The 25439-nt window shown below is 35.5% G+C and overlaps 2 protein-coding genes across 3 annotated transcripts; one reads left to right on the top strand and one right to left on the bottom strand.

Moving 5' to 3' along the window:
* Nucleotides 1-4746: 4746 nt before the first annotated feature.
* Nucleotides 4747-11132, top strand: LOC135839383 (uncharacterized). The gene is made up of 2 exons (XM_065355382.1): nucleotides 4747-4955; nucleotides 8824-11132. Exon 2 carries the CDS (start codon nucleotides 8824-8826, stop codon nucleotides 10747-10749), a length of 1926 nt encoding a protein of 641 aa, XP_065211454.1. The 5' UTR covers nucleotides 4747-4955; the 3' UTR covers nucleotides 10750-11132.
* A 751-nt stretch (nucleotides 11133-11883) lies between these two features.
* On the bottom strand, nucleotides 11884-25419 carry LOC135839380 (endoribonuclease Dicer-like). Of its 2 annotated transcripts, none has more exons than XM_065355376.1 (27): nucleotides 25107-25419; nucleotides 24856-25036; nucleotides 24662-24787; nucleotides 24395-24573; nucleotides 24102-24324; nucleotides 23878-24026; nucleotides 23618-23801; nucleotides 23413-23537; nucleotides 23105-23345; nucleotides 22904-23037; nucleotides 22699-22828; nucleotides 22412-22624; nucleotides 22165-22338; nucleotides 21882-22095; nucleotides 20126-20295; nucleotides 19799-20001; nucleotides 19502-19722; nucleotides 19108-19424; nucleotides 18904-19026; nucleotides 18613-18825; nucleotides 18383-18518; nucleotides 15247-15431; nucleotides 14887-15172; nucleotides 14590-14813; nucleotides 14343-14511; nucleotides 14184-14259; nucleotides 11884-14094 (listed from the first exon to the last, which is right to left on the bottom strand). In XM_065355376.1, the coding sequence occupies exons 1-27, from the start codon at nucleotides 25280-25282 to the stop codon at nucleotides 13899-13901; spliced, it is 4968 nt and encodes a 1655-aa protein (XP_065211448.1). In that variant the 5' UTR covers nucleotides 25283-25419; the 3' UTR covers nucleotides 11884-13898. The 2 variants fall into 2 exon arrangements, with proteins under 2 accessions (XP_065211448.1, XP_065211449.1); XM_065355377.1 differs by having other exon boundaries at nucleotides 18904-19057; nucleotides 19157-19424.
* Nucleotides 25420-25439: the final 20 nt, after the last annotated feature.

Here is a 25439-nt window from a genome sequence, read left to right as displayed (position 1 = left end):
ACCTGTTGCAACAGACCCGTTCGCGTACGAGTGTTGTGTGAATATAGTGGGTGTCTAAGCATTGTTTTTCTATGCAAAAGTTGTCCCGGTGAACCCGGTGAACCCTCACACAACGAAAGAAAAAACGCTTCGACTACGAAATATTAGTTAAATTCACGCTGTACCCGTACGCTTATTAAAACCGAATATCTCACCATGAACCGGTCTACTTGTTCACTTTGTTCAGATACCTATGAATGAAAGCTCGATTTTTCCACTGGCTGGATAAATGGTCATGGTCCGATTATCGGATGCTGCTAGATTTATCCGTTCATCTTTTCACATTATTAAATTTTTACCAAGTCCAAGTCCTAATTGAGCATTTTCCGCCCAAGACTAGCTTTTCTTTCCATTTTTTTTTTTTTAATTATATAAAATGGCAAAGTACCCATTTGAAAGGCTGATGTTCTGAATCTGATAAATTTTTATTGATGGAAAGGCTATTGAGGTGAGAGGGAGATCAGATCCTCCCTGGCGGCTAGTACAAAGAGTTGAAAGGCTCTTCTCCATCCTGAAAAAAATGTTACTTATTTTTCCTAGGTAGGCTGCCCATTACTCAAGTTGGAAAGTATTCTTGTTCATACTTTTACTTTTAAAAAAACTAAGTATCAGTGGCGGAAAAAATGACTTTTCACATCGAAATTACTACTGAATTGCTTCTTGAAAGTTGAAATTATGAATTTTTCAAAGCTAAAAGCTTTTAAAAAACCACTGATGAAATTTAGAAAAAGTTGAGATCAGAAAAACCAAATTCTTACATTATAGTCCGGCATATGATAATAGGAGTAATTGCACCCCCCCTCCCCCGCCGATCCTCCGGGACAACTTTTTTCTTAAAGGGGACATCCTAAGGAACATTTTAAAGCAAACTTGCCCAGAAAAAGTTGGCCTTACTTACAAAATGGCGGCCATTTTGATTGACAGGTCAGCCGAAATCGCAGGGTTTGCGTTTCAACATAGGACTTGCACGAAATTTTTCAAATTTTACAAAGGTAGATCGAAAGATCATGCAAAAATTCATTACCTGTCAAAATTTCAAGTGCTAAAGTGCGTTTTTCGATTTTTGGTGAATTTTTGAAAATCGAATTTAGGCCAAAAATGAGGGAAAAAATCAAAATTTTACCAAATTGACCAAGAAAGCTGAAATTTGGGATATACCCTATTTTCGACATGGCAAATCAATTGGAAACCGTTTCAACCCGTTCTGAGCAGTTCTGGAGCCTCCAGCAGATTTTTGAAACTCGAAATTCCCACAAAATTCCATCAAATTGGAGTTGTAAAGCTGAAATTTATTCTAAAAACTAATTTAAATACGCTACGAAGTACTGCAGGTGAATTTCAAGTCGTTTTGGAGCCACCGGCGACTTTTTTGAAAATTCCTGAAGCCTCCAGCAGATGTTTGAAACTTTAAATTTTCACAACTTTTCATCAAACTGAGATGGAGAGTCGAAATTTATTCTGCAAACAAATTTTAACACCCTCTGAAGACGACTTCAGGTGGGTTCAAGTCATTTTAGAGCCTCCAGCGACTTTATGAAAATTACTGGAGCCTCCAGCAGATTTTTGAAACTTAAAATTTTTACAAAATTTCATCAAACTGAGATTGAGAGTCGAAATTCATTCTGCTAACTAATTTCAATACGCTACGATGTTGACTGCTGGTGGATTTCAAGTGGTTTTGGAGCCTCCAGCTACTTTTTGAAAGGTCGTATGGCTTTTTTTTGGAAAATTGAAATTTCCTAAAAGTAGCTGGAAGCTTCAAAACTATTTGAAACCACCATGTAGTCTGCGAAGTAAATTTCAGCTTGCCAACTCCATCTGATAAATTAATGTTGGGGAAATTCTAAGTTTCAAAAATCTACTGGAGGCTCCAGTAATTTTCAAAAAAGTCGCTGGAGGCTCTAGAATGATTTAAACCCACCTGAAAGTAGTCTTCAGAGGGTGTTAAAATTTGTTTGCAGAATAAATTTCGACTCTCGGATCTCAGTTTGATGAAATGTTGTGAAAATTTAAAGTTTCAAACATCTGCTGGAGGCTTCAGGAATTTTCAAAAAGTCGCTGGAGGCTCCAAAACGACTTGAAATTCACCTGCAGTACTTCATAGCGTATTGAAATTAGTTTTTAGAATAAATTTCAGCTTTACAACTCCAATTTGATGGAATTTTGTGGGAATTTCGAGTTTCAAAAATCTGCTGGAGGCTCCAGAACTGCTCAAAACGGGTTGAAACCGTTTCAAATCGACTTGGTGGGTTGAAAATAGGGTATATCCCAAATTTCAGATTTCTTGGTCAATTTGGTAAACTTTTGATTTTTTCCCTCATTTTTGGCCTAAATTCGATTTTCAAAAATTCACCAAAAATCGAAAAACGCACTTTAGCACTTGAAATTTTGACAGGTGATAAGTTGTTGCATGATATTTCGATCTACCTTTGTAAAGTTTGAAAAATGTCATGCAAGTCCTATGTTGAAACACGAAATCTGCGATTTCGGCTGACCTGCCAATCAAAATGGCCGCCATTTTGTAAGTAAGGCCAACTTTTTTTTGGGCAAGTTTGCATTAAAATGTTCCTTAGGATGTCCCCTTTAAGAAAAAAGTGGTCCCGGAGGATCGGCGGGGGGGGCAATTACTCCTATTGTCATATGCCGGATTATTAAAATTGATGTTTTTCTATGTTTCGAATTACGAATTTCCCAATGTTTATGCGGAGCCAAAAACCTACTTATGATAAATTGATGTTGATTTACTTTTCAAATCATAGGGTACATTTTCCAAAAGTTTTGCTTTCACTTTACTTCGCTCGGGCCATTCAGGACTGGATAATATTGCATTCAAAAATGTCAAGAATATGAAAATTGAATAGAAAAATTCCAGAAATACCCATAATATGTATTCGAAGCACCCGAAAAATTCAAATTTTTCATTTTTTCTGTAGGTAGAAGGTACATGTGGACCACTATTTTATTTTATTTTTTTTTTGATACCACAGTGCCCAGCACGTTAAAATTTTGATTATTGTCGGCTAAATTAACTTTGTCATTTCCATTTCTTTTTTCAAAATTTTGAGCTGAAGCAGCTCTTGAAATTTTCCGAGTTCTACTTGTATTCAGATTCAGAAATACGAAAATATAAAAAAAATTGAAACAACATTGCAATACGAAAAACTAAACGATCTGCTTTCTTCAAAGATACAAGGTCTATTATATGAGTACCTAGCTACATTGACGTTATAACGTTAATGGATTTGGTGTATAGCATTGATGATTGATTTATAGGTACCTCTTATAAGCTAAAGTCAATGGTCTAATAGCTATCACATGTCTTAAGAGTAGATACTGACCGCGTTATTTTTTTTTCAAAAGGGACAGGGACAGAACACTGTTTCCTTAGAAAGTCTGCTCTTACTCATTCTCTTCCAAACATTGGGTAATAAAAAAATCGGTTTTATTGCTCTCATTCACCACTGGAGCTCGCAGATGAACGTGACAAAAACAATGTAGCAGATTTCAAGGATAGAATGTCATCGTGCGCGGTGAACACTTTGACCCATGATTTTAAATCTTTGTCCGCTAACCGCTATTACTTACATCTCATTTACGATTATGTTTCCATGTAATATTGAATGAGCACCTTTTGCTAACAGAAAACTAGCCGACATATGGAGGCCTACAGACGCCACTACTTCAATATGTGTTCTCTATTAGTCATGTATTTGCAGTGAGGCAAATCTACTCTTGTTTCAATTTTTATTACTTTTGTCGCTATAAATTCCAGTGTACCTACATCGTATCGAGAATAATCGTTTCTGTCAGTTGATAATCTGCATGGCGAAGGAAGTTTATCGTATTTTCTCAAGGCAGCTTTATTTTCATAAAATAAGTCGACATAAATATTTTTGCTGACAAATAATTATAATTAGATTAGACCGGTGGTATTCTTCAAATTGATGTGAAATGGAATTATTGTTTTTTGAAATACGTTTTAGGTGATGTTGAATGACTGGAGGTATATAAAATTCATTGTAGGGAACATTTTTTATAATTTTCTTCCTTACATAATTGCTCTTGAGCTATGCTCAATATGTCCTGAGAGACTTTTTTCCTTCATATTTGACCGCCTATCAATTTTTCAATCAGTAACTCAGTATTCTTACCTGCCATTGTGAAGCCTGTTTTCATCTGCTTAGACGTGTTTTTAGTAAAATTCACCAAAAATGAGTGAATAAGTCACGAAGCGCGCAAAAAAAGCAATAAAATTAGGCACCTAGTTACAGCTATACTAAAACTTACTCAAATATCTTTAAAATTCCTAAAAAATGCTTGGAATATGTACTTACCTAGAGATCGAAAGGACAGAAATGATTGGATACTTGAAAATCATTCTTGTTCATTTCCCCAACCACCCATCACACCCCCACATTCGATTACATACTCGAAAATAGTGAAAGTACATTGAAAAATTCAATCAAAGAAATGAAAATTAGTTTAATAAAGTTCAAAAATTAAAAATTTACCAACTTAGAAAAAAAAACCTTCATTTGACGCTAGTATGCAAGACGTTTGGCCTAGAATACCCCTTTCTTGCAGATTACATAATATAGGCAGATAGTGAACCATTTTTAGCAACATAGCAAAAGGTGACACAGCTAGGCAACAATGTTATCAGCATTGAAGCCAACGGACGAGAATTTCTAGGAAATAGAACCTTATGGACGTTGACGTCGCATTTCATCATCCAAAAAATCATTGTCAAATTCAGACTACACTTTCCATCTGATACCTGTAAAGAGTAGATGTATTGCTAATTTAATGATTTAATGAAAAGAGTTCATGTTCTTGTTCGTGAAAGTTATCAGTGAAGAATAAGTGAGAAATCTATCGTTGTAATTAGCCGAATTTCAAGAATCAACAGAATAACTGTAAGTACAAATTTAAAATAATTCCTAGATGGTAAATAGGTAGTAGAAACGATGGAAACGTGATCCATGAGCCATGAGTTTCGGAAAGTGTTCTTATGGCATCTATGAACAATTGAACATAAATGGAAATTGCGTTTTGGTTTCTTAAGGGTTGGGGAAACGAGATCGAGATAGAGTGTATCGAAATAAAAGAGGTTAAAAATAAACGTAAAATTCAACTCTTAGTCTCAATTGACTCTATTCAAAATTTATTTCAACATTAAAATTGTAATTTTTTGGATTTTGACGTCATTAAATACAAAATTCGTATGGTAGGTACAATATTTCAACTAAATTGAAAAAAGGGAATTGCAATTTCGGCAGTGAAGTGCAATATAGAAAGTGCTATACAATTTAATTCGATACCATCCAATACATATAGCGTAATACTCTCTATAAAAACATTATAGAACTTGAAGATCTCCATATTTTTTTAATTTTCTCTCTTTCTTTCGGGGGGGGGGGGGGGGATCACGAGTGTGACCTTGGAGACATAAACAAAGAATTAAAAAACTAAATTAGCTAAATTAGAAACGCATTAGGTACGATCGCGGAGTGGATTCGTGATAAGTAAATGCTAATTTTGCATTTTATTTCAAAAAGCTTCAGAATTTCACTCCAATGCATATAGTTAATATCGACAGTACTTATTATTAGTCCGGCATATGACAATAGGAGTAATTGCACCCCCCCCCCGCCGATCCACCAGGACAACTTTTTTCTTAAAGGGGACATTCTAAGGAACATTTTAAAGCAAACTTGCCCAGAAAAAGTTGGCCTTACTTACAAAATGGGGATGGCGGACATTTTGATTGACAGGTCAGCCGAAATCGCAGGGTTTGCGTTTCAACATAGGACTTGCACAAAATTTTTCAAATTTTACAAAGGTTGATCGAAAGATCATGCAAAAGTTCATCACCTGTCAAAATTTCAAGTGCTAAAGTGCGTTTTTCGATTTTTGGTGAATTTTTGAAAATCGAATTTAGGCCAAAAATGAGGGGAAAAATCAAAATTTTATAAAATTGACCAAGAAAGCTGAAATTTGAGATATACCCTATTTACGACATGCCAAATCGATTGGAAACGGTTTCAACCCGTTTTGAGCAGTTCTGAAGCCTCCAGCAGATTTTTTGAACTTTAAATTTTCACAAAATTTCATCAAATGGAGATGGAAAGCTGAAATTTACTCTACACTCCAATTTGAACACCCTCTGAAGACGACTTCAGGTGGGTTCAAGTCATTTTAGAGCCTCCAGCGTCTTTTTTGAAAATTACTGGAGCCTCCAGTAGGTTTTTGAAACTTGAAATTTCCCCAACATTAATTTATCTAATGGAGTTGGCAAGCTGAAATTTACTTCGCAGCTTTCGTGGTGGTTTCAAATGGTTTTGAAGCTTCCAGCTACTTTTAGGAAATTTTCATTTTCCAAAAAAACGCCATACAACCTTTCAAAAAGTCGATGCAGGCTCCAAAACGACTGGAAATCCACCAGCGGTCAACTTCGTAGCGTATTGAAATCAGTTTGCAGAATGAATTTCGACTCTCCATCTCAGTTTGATGAGATTTCGCGTTTCAACATAGGACATGCACGAACTTTTTCAAACTTTACAAAGGTAGATCGAAAGATCATGCAAAATCTTATCACCTGTCAAAATTTCAAGTGCTAAAAAATTTTTGGTGAATTTTTGAAAATTGAATTAAGGCTAAAAATGAGGGAAAAAATCAAAATTTCACCAAATTGACCAAGAAAGCTGAAATTTGAGATATACCCTATTTACGACATGCCAAATCGATTGGAAACGGTTTCAACCCGTTTTGAGCAGTCCTGGAGCCTCCAGCAGATTTTTGAAACTCGAAATTCCCACAAAATTCCATCAAATTGGAGTTGTAAAGCTGAAATTTATTCTAAAAACTAATTTAAATAGGCTACGAAGTACTGCAGGTGAATTTCAAGTCGTTTTGCAGCCACCAGCGACTTTTTGAAAATTCCTGAAGCCTCCACCAGATGTTTGAAACTTTAAATTTTCACAAAATTTCATCAAATGGAGATGGAAAGCTGAAATTTAATCTACACTCTAATTTTATCACCCTCTGAAAACGACTTCTGGTGGATTTCAAGTCATTTTAGAGCCTCCAACGACTTTTTTGAAAATTACTGGAGCCTCCAGTAGATTTTTGAAACTTGAAATTTCCCCAAAATTTCATCAAACTAAGATGGAGAGTAGAAATTCATTCTGCGAACTAATTTCAATACGCTACGAAGTACTGCAGGTGAATTTCAAGTCGTTTTGAAGCCTCCAGCAGCTTTTTGAAAATTCCTGAAGCCTCCAGCAGATTTTTGAAACTTTAAATTTTCACAAAATTTCATCAAATGGAGATGTAAAGCTGAAATTTACTCTACACTCCAATTTGAACACCCTCTGAAGACGACTTCAGGTGGGTTCAAGTCATTTTAGAGCCTCCAGCGTCTTTTTTGAAAATTACTGGAGCCTCCAGTAGGTTTTTGAAACTTGAAATTCTCGCAACATTAATTTACCAAATGGAGTTGGCAAGCTGAAATTTACTTCGCAGACTACATGGTGGTTTCAAATGGTTTTGAAGCTTCCAGCCACTTTTAGGAAATTTCAATTTTCCAAAAAAAACGCCATACAACCTTTCAAAAAGTCGATGCAGGCTCCAAAACGACTTGAAATCCACCAGCAGTCAACTTCGTAGCATCGTAGCGTATTGAAATCAGTTTGCAGAATGAATTTCGACTCTCCATCTCAGTTTGATGAAATTTTGGGGAAATTTCAAGTTTCAAAAACCTACTGGAGGCTCCAGTAATTTTCAAAAAAGTCGCTGGAGGCTCTAAAATTACTTGAACCTACCTGAAGTCGTCTTCAGAGGGTATTAAAATTTGTTTGCAGTATAAATTTCAGCTTTCCATCTCCATTTGATGAAATTTTGTGAACATTTAAAGTTTCAAAAATCTGCTGGAGGCTTCAGAAATTTTCAAAAAGTCGCTGGAGGCTCCAAAACGACTCGAAATTCACCTGCAGTAATTCGTAGCGTATTGAAATTAGTTTTTAGAATAAATTCCAGCTGTACAACTCCAATTTGATGATATTTTGTGGGAATTTCGAGTTTCAAAAATCTGCTGGAGGCTCCGGAACTGCTCAAAACGGATTGAAACCGTTTCCAATTGATTTGGCATGTCGAAAATAGGGTATATCCCAAATTTCCGCTTTCTTGGTCAATTTGGTAAAATTTTGATTTATTCTCTCATTTTTGGCCTAAATTCGATTTTTAAAAATTCATCAAAAATCGAAAAACGCACTTTAGCACTTGAAATTCTAACAGGTGATAAATTTTTGCATGATCTTTCGATCTACCTTTGTAAAGTTTGAAAAATTTCGTGCAAGTCCCATGTTGAAACGCAAACCCTGCGATTTCGGCTGACCTGTCAATCAAAATGGCCGCCATTTTGTAAGTAAGGCCAACTTTTTTTTGGGCAAGTTTGCTTTAAAATGTTCCTTAGGATGTCCCCTTTAAGAAAAAAGTTGAAAGTTGTCCCAAAGGATCGGTGGGGGGGGGGTGGTGCAATTACTCCTATTGTCATATGCCGGACTATAATTATGTGATGCCAAAGGTAAGTTTATTATCAAACAATTCAGCAAAGGACCAAAGGTATACAGAATATAATTTATACTCACGATAACCTAAGTATGTAACACGTAAATAATTAGCAATAAATACTATTAGGTACATAATATGTACCTAAAAGCAGAATTCAAAATAAACGCAAGAATTATCAATTTTTTAATTTACGTAAATTTCGATCATTTTCAGATGTACGTAAAGCTAATTCTATGCGACGATTGCCACGGTCCTTTGATGGAACCTGGGCCTCACTCAACTGGAAAAGAGGACCCAGCCCATGTCACGGTTTGCACGCACGTATACCATTGGGCGTGCATACACCATTTGTTTTTGCAAGCTCCCAACATCGAGCACGTGACATGCAAACACCCCGGATGCCAAAGGAAGCTCTCTCGATTCGAATTCGTAAAATTGGACGCACCGACTCGAATTCAGACGTTCCAGCCCCCTCCAGACACCGAAGGAATGACGGCGCTACAGAAAACACTCAGCGAACATCAACAGGGAATCTTGATCCAGAAAGAGCTGATTAAAAAACTCCAGCAGAAAAATTTATTGCTGTCTGAAGAACTGAAGGCGAACGTATCGGCGCACGAAAGCACCAAAAACGAACTGAAGGAGCTCGAATCCAGATACAATTTGTTCATGGATCAAAAGTTGAACCAGTACCTTGAAAGCTCGACGAATTCAACCCCATCGTTGTCTCCAATCGCGTCAAATTCAAAAATTCCACCTTTAATGGAACTTGAGACCTCATCTTTCTTCGGATCCGTTGAATTCGATTTAACCAGAGAATCGTCTCGAGGTCAAATGAATGTCGACCAGTCAGCGATTGAATCGATGGACGTAGTAATAGCACCGGCGACAAACACCCCAATAATCGAGTATTCATCACCACTACATCAGAATCAGATCTACCCAGCTCCAGCATACCAGCACGAAGCGTTCAGACCGTATGCAGGAATCCGACGCGGGGTCAGCGAAAGAAGGATCTATCCAACATTTCACAACGTACCAGAGCCCCAACCGGAGAAGAAAAATTTAACAGCTGAATGCCCTAGATATCACAAGAAATATCTTGCACGATTCGGTACATCATCTGCCGAATTATCGCCGTTCTATCCCATCAACGCCTACCCTTTTCACTTCACCGCAGCAGGTCGCAAAGATCCGAATGGCGATATACACGTAGTATTCTTCATGAATAAAGCCCTTATGATAGGGGACGGACACGTGTACGCGATGGCGGAATGCATGGCTGATGAAAAACCCTTCAAAAAGTACGTCGACTGGTGTGCATATAGACGAGACTTCTTGGCGTCGGACCTCCTACTCGCACTTGAACAACTACTCCAGTTGCCAAAGAAATTAATGATCTCAATTGGCAATTTTGACGTGGTATGTAAAACAACTTACTCGGACTTTTGCGACCAAATGATGAAGATCGCTCGTCTCTTGAAGGGAAGAAAAGTGGAAGAATTATTTATTCTACCTCTGTTGAAGGTTTCTTCGCAATACCAATCAGCGTTCGACCAAATCAACATGGGATTGCAACACGATTGGGGAATGATTGCTGGAGGTAAGACGACGCGATTGGATGAGTATTTCAAATGTCTCGACGCGATACCAACAGCGAGGGATGAATTTGGTCCGTATCATAACGTGAAAAGATACGAAACCATCTTAGACAAGGTGGCTGAAATCTACATTCCGCTACCTGTGAAGTTACAAGCGAAATTGAAACGGGGTATTACATTACAACCACCTAGTAAGGACAGGCGACGAATTGAAGCCCTAAGAGCTAAAGAAGCACTCGATAAAAAACGAACGATGTCTGTTCAACCCTCAGTAAAAGATGAAGAAATGAACGTCAACGAAAATCCATCGACAGCTGAAACATTTACGCCGGAGCAGAAGGCTGAAATAGATCGTATCAAGAAAAGAAACGAAGAAATCGAAAGAAGAGTCGTCGAAAAAGTGAAACAAGGCAACACAGATGACCGCCATCTTAGGGCCTCAATCATCTCCGAAATCGCACTCGAAGAGGCGAATAAGCCAGAAATCAACTTGGGGGCAAAACGGCAAAAAATATTCGACGAGCATGCCCAGTCCTAGAGTGAGGAAATGAAAAACGTAGAGAAATCCAACGAAGTGACAGCCGCACCATCTAATAAAAATCCAAAGGCTCCAGATGTTCAACTACCGGTAGATCAAGTTGACCTCATCTCCAGTGACGAGCAGAAAAAATCGACCTAACAGTTCGAAAATTTCAACGTTCACACAAAATCAAGAATTGAACAGAGTTTTTCCTTAAAACATGTCTTTTTATTTATACCAACTTGTTTTTGTTTTTTTTTTAATTTTCAGTCAGTTTTGCATTTTTATTTTTTATTAGAAAAAAAAACGATGAAAATAGAAAATTTTCAGTTTGTTTATTTTAAAGAAAAAAAATTGTTTGTTTTGTTGTTTTATAAAAAAATAAAAGAAGTTTCTCCGAACTCAAAGCAAATTTGCCTTTCTATTTCTGAACTCTGAAGAAAAATATGACCTTACAAACAACTTGAAACTCATCGTGTGACTTACTTCCAGAATTTAATGAACTTGAAAGATGAAAAGTTGCATTTTTATTCATCAAAAATCTTTTTAAAAAACTCTGTCGATATATTTCTTTAAAGTTGAAAAAGATGATGGATTTCGTTTTGACTCTTTTCGTAAGAATTTTTGCACTGGAAGACCTAGAAATCTGTAATAGACTTACGAAGGGTTCAAACCATAATCAATTGGATAGGCTAACAATGTTAACAACAGAACAAAAACCAGATTCTAGCGTTTTAACTCAATTTTACAAAATTACGATTTTTTTCAAATTACACATAAAACCGTTTGATTTTTCAAAAAATCATCAAAAATCAAAAAATAAAATTCGTACCTGAAATTTGCCTCGGTGGTGTAGTTATACTTTGCTGAATGCTCTTTCAGTTTTTCTTCGTTTGGTTCAAAAAGTTTTCTGTCAGTTGAGACATCTCATTTGAAAATGAAAAGCACCATCATATCGACAATTTATTGCAACTTACGAAAAAAAAGAAGTGAAAAATGAAAGAAACAAAATAATAATATCGAAATTGATTTTCGTAGTCTTTCCTCCAACTTTTAAGTAGCCACAGATTTCTCATTTCTGCCAGCCAGGGCACGTTATAAGAAAATGAGCAACTTCAAGTGCATAATGAGCACATTGAAAAAAAAATGACGTTGAACGAATGAAAAACTTTTTAATTGACAAAACACGATAAGTAATATGGGAATGTTCATCACAATAAATATTCTTATTTTATAAGTACACGAATTGTATTTAAAAACAAACAACGAAGGTTAGAAAATACGAATTAAACTCAAAATTTCAAAAAATGAGTAAGTACAGGGGTGCCCAAAAGTCAGTTTACGCCATCAAAAATCACATATAAATCAAGAACTAAGCCTCCTAAAGAAAAACTAATGACATTGATCTGATAGGAAATTTTATCCTCTACAATTTTCTCCCTCGTCATTTTTCTCTAGGATGCACCGTTCGCCCGGAAAATCGACTTTTATGTCAAAAAACGTGAATTAAAAAAAAAAAAAAATGAAAAAAATTGGGGGAAAAAATTTAAAATTATTTTCAGCAGTTAATTTCAGTTATTTTCAACATGATTCCCATAATTTGATGAAATATAAATGATCTTTTCAAAAAAAACACGACAAAAATTTTTTTTTACAAAAACGCCAGACTTTAGGGGGGGGAGGAGGTGCTGCCAAAATCAAATTTTGTAAAAATGGGAAAAAAATCGAGTGACACGTCAAAATGTAGGTTTTTTGGGTCGATAAACACGGATCTGAGGTCCTTTTTTTCCCCTCAGACCCCTCGGGGGCCATTGAAGAGGCGCTACCAAAATCAAATTTTGTGAAACGAAAAAAAAAAATCGAGTGATATGTCAAAATGTAGGTTTTTTGGGTCGATAAACACGGATCTGAGGTTTTTTTCCCCCTCAGACCCCTCGGGGGCCATTGAAGAAGCGCTACCAAAATCAAATTTTGTGAAACGAAAAAAAAAAATCGAGTGATATGTCAAAATGTAGGTTTTTTGGGTCGAGAAACACGAATCTGAGTTCCTTTTTTCCCTCAGACCCCTAGGGGGCCATTGAGGAGGTGTTACCATTCTTGAGATATCTCGTCTCAAACGGGATTACATTTTAACTAAATTAACGCGAAGTAATTGTAAGTGAATAAGGCATAAATTCCTGTATTCAACTCGCTACAAAACCGCGATTGCGTGAAAATGTGTGTTTGAGTGTGTAGAATTTGGGTGTGGTTAGTTACTTTGCGACTAGGCGCGATTTTTCTAGTTATGATATAAAATAACCGCGACGATACCAGATCGAATGATTGAAAAACTGACAAGTAAAACCTCCCCAACCAAAAAAAACCTAAATTTTGATACACTACTCGAATTTTTGTGATTTTTACAAAATTTTATTTCAGTAGCACCTCACCATGGAGACTGAGTGAAAAAAGGACTTCAAATCCGTGTTTCTCGAACCAAAAAACCTACATTTTGAGGTATCACTCGATTTTTTTTCATTTTTACGAAATTTGATTTCGGTAGCACCTCCTCAAGGGCCCTCAAGAGTACTGATGAAAAAAAGAAAAAAAGTACCTCAGATTCGTGTTCCTCGACCCAAAAAACCTATATTTTAACACATCACTCGATTTTGTTTCATTTTTACAAAATTTGATTTTGGTAGCACCCCCCCCTCTCCTACAGGGTCTGGTTTTTTGTAAAAAAAAATTTTTGACGTGTTTTTTTTGAAAAGATCATTTTGTATGTATTTCATCAAATTATGGGAATCATGTTGAAAATAGCTGAAATTAACTGCTGAAATAATTTTAATTTTTCCCCCAATTTTTTTCATTTTTTTAAAATTCACGTTTTTTGACAAAAGTCGATTTTTCCGGCGAACGGTGCATCCTAGAGAAAAATGACAAGGGGGAAAATTGTAGAGGATAAAATTTCCTATCAGATCAATGTCATTAGTTTTTCTTTAGGAGGCTTAGTTCTTGAATTATATGTGACTTTTGATGGCGTAAACTGACTTGGGCACCCCTGTATTTCAACACTTTAAAATTAAACGTTAAAAAAATAAATAAATAGGAATGTAAAAAAACAATAATAATAGTGAAAATAACCACATCAGGTTAAAAATTTCTCATCTATTATAATTTAAATTATTCTAAATCACGAATTCAGTACGGCCGAAATCTCGAAGGGCCAATTTAGCGGCAGCTCTTCTACATAAATCCGAATTCTCACCCCGTCCATAGTACAAGTACTCTTCGCCACCTTTTATGACACTCAACGGAACTTCTATTTTACCAGCAATGAATTTTCTCAATTTCACGTCTTCGGTAGTTTTGGTGGTTTCTTTTCTGTAAAATAAACGCAAAACAAATCATTATATCATCTTACGATTATCTGAACTATAAACTCTTAGCATCGTTGACTAAAAAATACTCACAAAAATTTAACTTTGAGTCCTGGTTCTTCGTACAAAGCTCGAATAGGATTGATTGGAATATTTTCACTGAATTTTTCTGCGAAACAAGTTGTTAAAAAATGTAGTTTACTAATTTTGTAAACTAATAGTGTAAAAAATACTACTCGAACAAAATCTTACGTATTTCCTCCTTCATAATATTATAATAAATCCTCCAAACGGTTTTCAAGTCATTTCCACTGTCTAAATAAATTGCACCGGCGATCGATTCGAACAAATCGCCTAAAACTTTGGGTACTTCGACTTCTTCGGCTACTTTCACATCGCTTTCAGAGATCAAAACCATCATCTAGACAGAGAATTCATCGTATATTTTTTCCAGCACACATTTAAAAGATATTAAAATTTAAAATTTCACAATATGTACCTCGTTTCCGTGAATTTCGTAATTTCGTTCTTCCTGGTATTCGATGAAACGGTTGATAGCATCGATCAACTTTTTATTATTGCTGAGCAGAAATTTATGTAGCCCGAGACGTACGCATAATGCTCCGAATGTATTATTATTAACGAGAGATGCTCGCAAATCAGTCAATTTGCCCGGCGGTAAGTTCCCACAGTATTGATAAATATAGCTTGTAATTAGAAAATCTGTAAAACAGAAAAATGTACAATGAGAAGGTATTTTTTATTTACTACATAACGTGGATCGTGAAATACTCGCCTATAACCGCATCTCCGATAAACTCCAACGTTTGGTAACAATCCGTCATATTATTCTTCAAGTACGAAGGGTGAGACAGAGCTTGAACGATGTAGGATTTATCTCGAAACTCGTACGATAACAATTGTTCTAATTTTTTCCAATTTGGAACGAGATCATCTACGGTCAATCTGCTTTTTTCAAACAATGGCGATGGTACTTGAGTACCCATAATATCTTCGTACTTTGGCTTCGCCAGAATACCGAGATAGTTCAATAACCGGTAGGCAGGTTTAATGCCTCCTGTCTGTAATGGAAATTATTTTAAAATAAAGATACTCCGGAGGAAAATATCATTAATGGAAGTACATAAAAACAGACCTTAACGTAGACTCCGATCAAGGCTTCAACTACATCTGCGATACACTTATCACTGACGGATTGTTTGCCATAGAACGATAACGCAGCACCCTCTTGTTTAGTTGTTTCGGGTTTGTTGGCCGCATTATCGATGAATTCTTTGACATCAGCTTTCATAACGCTAACAGTATTCATGGATATTGAACCTAGAAAACAGTAATTAAATATTTGAGTCATTTTAGTACCGTTGACAAATATCTCCAGTTTGAATAACATTGTTTTCTAAGAAAATCAAAAAAGTCAAGAGGATGAGAATGGTGAAATTGCCTTTTTGGAGTCAGTGAGACGAGACTCTTGAGGTTCTCCGATCACTCCCCCCCCCCCATTCAAAAAAAGTTCTTTTGTTGAATTATTTGCACTCTCAATGGTGGATATATTTACAAAGAAGTGAACATTTCCAACTCGCTAACTCCGATTTAAACCAAAACAAGCAAGATCGAAACAGCCTGCCCTAAAACCCTCAAAACCATAAATTTTCAAAAGTTCTCTTCATTTTTGGATTTTTGGCAAATTTTTAAATATGAAAGAAAATGCGAAAACGTTGTTTTAAAGACGACTTTCAAATTGCTTCAAAAATTTAGGTTTTTATGGGGGCCAGAATTCATTTCCGAAAACAACGTATTCAACTTTAAACCCAAAATCAGCTTTAAAATATGTGAGGTTCAAAATTGAAAATTTTCTGAAAGTACAAATTATTAGAATCAAAATTCGAGTTTTGGAAGGTGCAGAATTGATTTCTGAAAACCATTTGACCCCAAAACTCAAAAATAGACCGCCAAAAGCTCGTAAAAAATTGAAAATTTTCCAAAAATATAACATTGTTATTCAAATTTGGGTTTTTAAGGGGATAAAATTCATTTCTAAAAATTATTCGATCTTGAACCTCAAAATGAGCTCCAAAATGACACGTTTAAAATTATAGAAAATTCTTTTAAAAATAGGTACAATAATGAGCATCAAAATTTGGGGTTTTAAAGGCACATGATTGATTTCTGAAAACTATGTATGTGACTTTAAACCTCAAAGTAGGCTCCAAAAAGGGGATGCAAAATTAAAAATTTTCAAAAACTACAACACGATGTTGAAATTTGGGGTTTCAAGGGCACAGAATTGATTTCTGAAAATTCAAGGCTCGTACTCATTTTTCTCTCAAAAAAAGTCATTTTAATCACCAAAAAAGCTCAAAAAAGTAAATATCAGAAAGTAACTAAAAAAGGAAGAAAATGAGCAAAATGTTTATTTACCAGTAATTTTGGCAAAATGCAGGGCTTCTTAAAATTTTTTGGCAATTTTTGGTAATATTGCGAAAAAGTGGGAATTCTCGACATTACGAGTAAATTAGCAAAATGAAAGACTTTGACAATTTTTGCAAAAAACATAACTTTTTATAAACTATTGGCAAAGAGTGATACTTTTTGGGGAATTTTGGGGTAAAAGCGAGAATTTTGGGAAATTTTAGGAAAAAAACGAGACTTGTTGGGAATTTTGCTAAAAAGAGAGAATTTTTGTTTTTTAAAAAAAGTCGACAATTTTAACAAAAAATAAGACTTTTTGGCAATTATTGGTAATTTTTGACAAAAAAACTCAACTTTGGGATTTTTTGGAGGGGGAGGGTGGGTGATTTTTCAGCAGTTTTGTTAAAAAGCGAGATGTTTTGTCAATTCTCAAAGAATGATATTGTTTGGAATTTTTTGAGATAAACACAATTCCTACACATTTTTAGCAAGAAACGAGAATTTTTGACAACTTTTAAAAAAGTGGATTTATTACTACGACTACGAGCAGTATTTTCGGCAAAAAAAGCGAGACAATTTTATTTCATGATTCCCTCACAAAGTAGGGCTGAGATTTCGAAAAATTGGACTTTGGAAAATTTGTTTTAAAAAAGTATTTTTACCTGGTAACCAAAATTTTCAAAAAAGTAACCGAGTACAAACCCTGGAGAACCATTTGAGCCCAAAACTCAAAATTAACCCCAAAATGGGGTATGTACAAAATTGAAAATTCTCAAAAATACAATATAGGTAAAATTTGGGTTTTTACAGGCACAAAATTCAGAAAAAATGAAAATTGAAATAAATTCAATTAATTCGTGTTTGAATAAAAATACATTTTTTTTTGCATAATTATTTTTACAACTGGTCCAAGATTGGCTTCTAAAAATATCCATTAATGTCTTAGTAGGTTAGAGTGGTTTGAAAATTTGAATTGAATATTTAAAAGGGAAGGGAGGTGTAGTAGGGAGGAGAGGAGGGGGCGGGTGTTGATTTTTTTGTGAAAAGCACTCGTAAGCCCCCCCCCCCCAAAATATGACTCATTAGGGTGGATCGACCCTCAAAAATAGCCGGCGAATTTTGACCAAATTCAGCAGAGACCTTCATTTTGAGTTGAAGGTTGCTAAGAAAAATTTAGCTCCAAAGGTGTCCCTGGAGGGGAGATGTGAACTCTCAAAAGAGGAGACATTTTCGAAAAAATTGCGTTTTTTTAGCACCAGTCTTTGCCCAATCTGTTTTCGAAAAAATAAAAGTATTTGAGATTCTGCGTCAATCTATGTTATTGCTGTCAAAATCCAAGATCACTTTTAGGGTATTCGCAAATCACTAATTTTTGGATAAATTAAATTCCTTTTCAAATATTTCGCATTAATTATGCCAAAGTATTAAAAGATATCATTCCTAAAACTGAAAAAATATTTTGGAACGCAGTGGTGCTAATTTTTTGACCATCAGAGCTAATTTCAAAACTCGAAAAAATTTCAAAATTTTTGGCTATTTTTCTCGTTTTTTTGAAATGGGCAAAAATGACTAAAACTGCGTCCCAAAATGTTCCCCCAATTTGTCTTTATTAATGCGAAATATTTGCGTAGAAAAAATTTTCAAAAGCACGTTATTTATCAAAAAATTAGTAATCTGCAAATTTTAAAGGGCTCAGTAGAACCTTATAAATGCATTTCTTTGCTGAATTTGGTCAAAATTTGCCGTCTTTTTTAATGGGGGGGGGGAGGGAGAAATTTACCCTAAAAAAGCCAACTTCACTATTTTCATCCTCCCATACTCTTCTCAATTTGTAGAAAATAATCAAGTAGCAATTAAGTTACCAGAGAATTGCTCCGAATACGGAATTTTCACGTGGAAGATAACGGACGGAGAAGCTATTTCACGAATATCAAATAAAATTTCCGGCAAAACGAATCCTGGCGGACACCAGTTTAAATTGCTTGAAAAAGTATTCACCTGAAAACAAAAAAAAGAATAAAATAAAAATCAAACGTAAATTAAAAGGAATCAATTTTTAAAAATATTAAGACTATGTTATCGTCTTTCTTACTTTGATTAAAGGGCCAATATTTAATTTATTTCCGCAGTATAATAAATTCCTGTTACCGACGAGTCGCCCTTTCAGGGTTGTCAAGTACCCTTCGTTTACGTTATTAAAACAAACGAAAATAGTAAATGAAACGGCGAATTTGAGGAAACTGTCTCCTAGAGTCTCTAAGCGTTCCAAGTCGACAATATCGTTGCAGCCGGCTGGTGTTAAAGCCTGTAAAATAAAAAAAAATCATATTAACAACTTCGAAGCTAGTACAGACCAGGATTCTAACACGATTACAAATCATACCTCGAAAATCTCTTTCTGTCTGGGACCAGCGTAATCAACACGTTCTTGCAATGTCAGTAACATCGGAGGTTCTTCGTAATTCACTAAACTCGCAGAAATACTCGAACTAGGCACTCGTTTGATCTGCGGATAAAAACGAGTGTTTCGTGAAATCCTACACTCGCGAATACCACAGTGAATATTAAAATCTGCATTTACTCTTACCGAGTATCTTTCGCCAATACAATCGAAATCCAAGTTTCGAGAAACGTACGTTAGAAATTTTTTAATATCTTTGGTTGTGACATTTTTAGACCTGTCTAAATCGATGGGCAAGTCTTCTTCGTTTTCCAGTAATTTAATCAGACATTTTTCAGCTTTCCTTAATTTCTCAATGCGACGACTGTATCCTCCGGATTTCTTCTTCGAGATTTTCGATTCATTGGTTTTATTTTCATCTTTCGACGGTACGGGTTGTTTTTGATTATTCGATGATTTTTTTATGGTATATTTATCGTTGACTCGGAGCACATCGTTTTCATCTAAACACAAACACAAATGTTAGTTTAAAAGAAAATAAATACGACGATTGGAGAAAAATACAACACTTCTAAGTCACCTTTCTCCCATTCCAGTTTACCGATCTCAGCTTCGGTAACGATTTTTTCGCGTACTTCTTCGGCAACTAGTAAATAATGCAATCTATGCAGAATGGTAGGCACAACCGTCGATTTATACCAATAACACGACGGAAAGGTTTGTTTCGTGACGAATTCCGGAGCCATAAACACGCTTTGTTCTTTGGACCTACTCTTTTCTGATTTATCAGTCGACGTGACTCTGCGGATCGTAAATCAAATTAAAATAAAAACGTTACATTTTGTTATCAAAGTAGAAAAATTTTTTCGAAACTAACCTCGGACGAAGACAGTCCAGATTATGAGGAATTGGTCGAGCTTCCATCATCGGCTGGCCTGGTCTCAGACTCTTCAGATTGTACACTTTTTCGAAGAACTGTGCAAACGTCTCGTACCTTTCGTTAGGAAAAGGACTGAGCAAATTGTAGTTATTATCGAAGTCTGTTATGACATAGTATCTCTTCTTTATCGTGTCGTTATTCTGAACAAATATTTAGTACAATATTCAATATTAAACGACGAGTAGATGTTTCCAAAAATTAAAAAAAAAAATTGAGCGAAATCGAAACACGAGATTTTGAAAATTTTATGAAAAATTAACGTACTTGAAAGTCCGGTCTTTGATACCAAGGTACGACAACATTTCCCCAGTACTCTTCTTTCGTAAATCTTTCATTTTTTCGTTCCTCCTCAGATGGTTCATTCACATCGAAAATATTCCATTGATCGAATACTACTCTAAAGGCAATCTCCATCTTATCGCTTTTTTCTTTGCCTGGTAAAAAAATAGAATAAATTGTTTAAAATTTCTGACAGATAATTTTCGAATTTCTAAAAGGTTATTCCATGTTAATCAGCCCAGTTTTGGGTTCGGGTACTCCAATCCAATTTTGATCATTTTTTTAAAAGCAGGTTCCTTATATTGAAAAAGAAGGAAAATTGCTATAACTACCCCCCCCCCCCTTCTGAGGCAAATGAGGTGTTTTTTTCAACAATTAAAATTTTTTGTAGTAATGAACTGAAACTTGAAGAAAATATCTACGCGGAATTTCAAAGGTAATTGAGTCTAGTTACGAAGATATTTGTCAAGAATTTCCAAAGTTGAAAGTTGTGCTTTTTTTGGAAGCTCAATTTTTAAAAACTTGCAAAATTTCAAAACTACGAGTATAATTTAAAAATTTCAGAAAAATCCAGAAATCATACGTTATTATGATATTCACAATTACGTATGAATTTTTCGTAATGGGATTCACAAAAACATTAAGGGGGTGTGGGGGAACGTTGGAAGGTCCGAATTAAAAAAATAAGTTGATATTCGTATTCAACGCTGGCAATAACCTAACAAACCATATGTCACACGATTTTTCCAATTTTCAGGAAATTTGGGGGACCGATGAGGCACACAGGAGGGGTCCAATCGGAAAAATAAGTCGATATTCGTATTCAGCGCTACCAATAACCTAACAAACCATATTATGTCACACGATTTTTTTCAATTTTCAGGAATTTTGGGGGCCAATGGGGGCCATTCGGACACTGGAAGGGTCCAATCGGAAAAATAAGTCAATATTCGTATTCAGCGCTATCAATAACCTAACAAACCATATGTCACACGATTTTTTTCAATTTTCAGGGATTTTGGGGGCCAATGGGGGCCACTCGGCCACTGGAAGGGTCCAATCGGAAAAATAAGTCAATATTCGTATTCAGCGCTACCAATAACCTAACAAACCATATGTCACACGATTTTTTCAATTTTTAATTTTAGGGGACCAATGAGGGCCACTGGAGGGGTCCAATCAGAAAAATAAGTCGATATTCGTATTCAGCGCTACCAATAACCTAACAAACCATGTGTCACACGATTTTTTCAATTTTCAAGAATTTTGGGGAACCAATTAGGGTTACTGGAGGGGTCCAATCAGAAAAATAAATCGATATTCGTATTCAGCGCTACCAATAACCTAACAAACCATATGTCACACGATTTTTTCAATTTTCAGGAATTTTGGGGCCAATGGGGGGGGGGTCACTTGAAGGGTCCAATCAGAAAAATAGGTTGATATTCGTATTCAGCGTTGGAAATAACCCAACAAACCATATGTCACACAATTTTTTTCAATTTTCAGGAATTTTAGTGGACCATTGGGGGCCATTGGAGGGGTCCAATCGGAAAAATAAGTTGATATTCGATATTCGTATTCAGCACTACAAACTCCGTCAAAGCAGAGGTTGGCGAGCTAATGATACGGAGTTTCCTTGTTTCCAAAGAATATTGAGCTAAATTTGGAGCCCCTTAACTCAAAACCATGCTAATTTTACGTGAAATGACCCAAAAAATGAACAAAATAATGCTCTTACAAGGTTTCAAAGGCACTAAAAAATATCCAACTGAATCACTGTCTTCGGAATACATTAAACACTTCTTCACAACCTGCACAGCTTTCAGAAATAAAACTCGATGGAATTTGGATATCCCCAACAATTCCTCTTCATTTAGCTCCAGAGCACAATGATTTGTATCGATAGAGATTTCAACCTCTCCTAAATCCGAGAATACAGGAAAGTTGCAAATCTGCAAAAATAAACTCAATAATTAGAAGGAAAAAAACAGAAAATTTATTCATTTTTTCAGTAAACTCACTTGAGGTATTTTATGTCTCGTGATGATGCCTAATTCGTAACGAGATGTGAGCAATATATGGCATCTTTCTCTTCGACGCATACTTGGTATCGGGTACTTGGGGATCATGTTGATAACGTGCAAATAACACTTCTCATTCGGGATTGGACGACAGTCTTGCAAATACTTGGGAATCTAAAATATTATTGAGTTGAGAAAAATACGAACACTAAAAAAAAAAAAAAAAACTTGACGATAACGAACTTACTTGCATGTCAAATTCTCTTTTCGATGATTTCGTTCCAGCTGCGCTTTCAAAGCTATTATCCCAATTCGGGAACCACTCTTTTTCATCTTCTGCTCGATCGGGAGCTAATATAGGCATTAACTTATCGTTCAAAGCGTTCATTTCGTGAAGCATTTTCACCGCTTCGAAAGCTACAGCTTGTTTGGCTTCTTTTTTGTTCTTACAAACAGGACCCTAAGGATGAAAATCACGGTGAGTAAAATAATCGAATACCCGAATCGTAGCAATTGCCTCGTGTATTTTATTACCTTGATTATTTCTTTGATGGCTGCGTTCATGGGAAACTGAAGTTTACAGTAACACCCATCTTCGCTCTCGTTCTTCCACCAATAAGGCGTCAACTGAGTAAACACATCACTGGGAAGGGTCGAACAATATCTGCGGAAAATATCAAAAGAATAAATAAGTTATATTGAAATTAATTAACTAAAAATATCGCAACTTGTAACGCACAGATTGACGATTGGTATTGCTTGAGCTTTTGTAACACTAGCGCCAGCCTCGGTCGTGTAAACTTCGTCATCGTTCTCTTTATCTGATTTATCTTCGTCGTCAGAATCATGCGATATATCGAATGTATGAACGACCTGGTAAAGAGAGAAGAAAATTACAAATATATCCAGCGACCAGCGAAATATTCAAAAGACTACATACGTGTTCCAACTCTTTTTCTAATTTTTTAAAATCGACGATATTTTTCCTGTTTTTTTCGAGGTCTTTATCAGCTAATAATATATAGGTGCTTTCTTCTTTACGAGCTCGCCCTTTGCTCTGAACATAAGACCTAAACGTCTTTGGGAAATCATACATGAAGACTGCATTACAGTCTGGCATATCGATGCCTTCTTCTAAAACGTTAGACGCCACAAGGATGTTGATTTTTCCCGATCGAAAACTGAAAAAGAAGTTCGTTTAGAGTATATTTTAGTAAGTTCAACCTCAGTGATGTCGAAATGTCTTACTTGGTCATGACTTTCTTATTGCATCTTCTAACGAATTCGCTTTCTCTGGAGTTTCTTAGCGGGTGAACGGAAAACCCAATCATGAAATCAGCAACTAACTGACTTTTTGTTTCCTTGAAAAACATCTGGAAAAAAAAACACACACTCGTCTCAATATGATGAAAGAACATAGTCGCAGATTAGAATCCAGTTAAATGTTACATACTTCGATTATTTTGGTTAGAATTTTAGCTGTCATTCGCCTTTCGACGAAGACGATACATTTATCCGTTGGGCCCAGTTTTTCTATCTCCTTTAATAGATGGATGAGTTTATCAGAACTATTTTTTTTCACCGCTTCAATTGTATCTAAATCTCCGGAACGGCTAATCTCGATGCTTAGGATTTTTCTAAATCAACGGAACAATGAAACGAAATTAAAACGTGAGGAATTTTGAGGGGGAATTTTAGTAAATTAAAAATTACTTTATCGCTTTAACCAAAGTGATCATCAGCATTAACGCGTTACAGTACAGTTCATCGTTACTTTTTTCAAACATTATTCTGTACAGTTGAACGATATACAACTCACAACCTATGTAACACAAATATGTGCCGAATTCTTCCAAATGAACCTGGAAATTTAAACCAAAAATCAACCAAAAAAGATCACATGTGTAGATAGAAATAATCCGAATCTCAATACCTACCATCAGATCGTTTAGGCAATTCCTCAATAATTTTACACGGTTTTCTCCACGATCGTTCATTAGTACGTCTGAAGCTTCTGGAATATCCACAACATCTTTTAACTTCAAATTCTTTAAAATATCTATATGCTTTCTGATTAAGTCATCTATTTGCTGGGTTATCGTCGAAGGTGATTTGTATGGAGCGAGTATCTCGAATTTTTCCTTGGCTTTGGTAGAGAACCTACAATTTAGTAAAATTATACGTCATTTGTTTTCATTGACATAATTACGAGTACTTCGAATGAATTTACCTTTTTACTTCAGCAACACGAGTAGAAGTTATAATTTTCGATCTGAAAGTATTTTCTAGAGTTCTCAATTGGTCGCTAAACTGTAAAACCGTGGTATTGGCATTCAGCAACGTTGCACTTAATCCCAAGACTTTTGGTAGGTCTTGTTCCTCCTCACAAAGATCGAAAAATTTCATCACCTGGAACCAAGATTCAAAAGACAATTAGTAATTATGCGTAAACTCATTATAAAAAATATTATCATGGGAAGAAATACGACAGATTTACCTCTTTCATCGGATGTTTATGTACAGCGTGGTGGCATTCATCGAATATAATTAGATTTGCGTTTTTCAAATATAAATACGCGTGGGTTAATACATTAACGTAGATTTGGCTCGTCATGATTAATATCTAGAAGAAAATGACATTATTTGTTAGCTACAGTTTATTAAATTTCGTTCACCGGAGAAAATACGAACTTGAGCATTGCTTTCTATAGCAGTCCACTCTTTTTCCTTCCATAGATCCACTCCTGCATCTCCAGTTAGCATAGTTATATTGAGCGAGCAGTGTCTTTTTAGAAAAGAGTAATGTTGCTCGACTAGTTGTATGGTGTTGACCAAAAATATGGTTCGTTTGCCTCCTTCTGACACAGGTTTCCTGTAAAAGATGATAATATATATCTTGCTGCGAGCTTTTCTCAGAAAAATTTGAACAGAATAGAACTTACTGTAAATCGTTTTGCATATGCTTGATTATTTCAAGAGCGATAAACGTTTTCCCACTGCCTGTTGGCAGAAAGAGAATCGCGTTCATCTGTTTGATTTTTTCGATTAGTTCTACCTGGTACTGCCTTCTTTCGAACTCAGTTGGTGTCGGAGTTGTGTCACCAGAATCGGAATCCATTTTGTGAATGTTATACTAATACTTTACGAATATATTTAACGATAAAACTCAAATCAATCGTTTACATTTCAACAAATTCAACTCTAAACTCTAAACTAAACTTCTAATAAAAATTCGCTGATTTCGAATTTTCGAAATTCTTTTATCAGCACCGCAG

Source organism: Planococcus citri, chromosome 3 (genome assembly GCF_950023065.1).
Source record: "Planococcus citri chromosome 3, ihPlaCitr1.1, whole genome shotgun sequence".
In the NCBI taxonomy this organism is placed as follows: Eukaryota; Metazoa; Arthropoda; class Insecta; order Hemiptera; family Pseudococcidae; genus Planococcus; species Planococcus citri.
This window is presented reverse-complemented; position numbering and strand designations above follow the sequence as displayed.

Excerpts from the sequence above, each read along its gene's own strand:
- LOC135839380 (XM_065355376.1), bottom strand. The coding sequence starts at position 25,282 with ATGGATTCCGATTCTGGTGACACAACTCCGACACCAACTGAGTTCGAA. Across the intron at positions 23,038-23,104 it reads TAGAAAAAGAGTTGGAACAC|GTCGTTCATACATTCGATAT; the intron begins GTATGTAGTCTT and ends TCTCTTTACCAG. Across the intron at positions 19,425-19,501 it reads TAAACTGGAATGGGAGAAAG|ATGAAAACGATGTGCTCCGA; the intron begins GTGACTTAGAAG and ends GTTTGTGTTTAG.
- LOC135839383 (XM_065355382.1), top strand. The coding sequence starts at position 8,824 with ATGTACGTAAAGCTAATTCTATGCGACGATTGCCACGGTCCTTTGATG.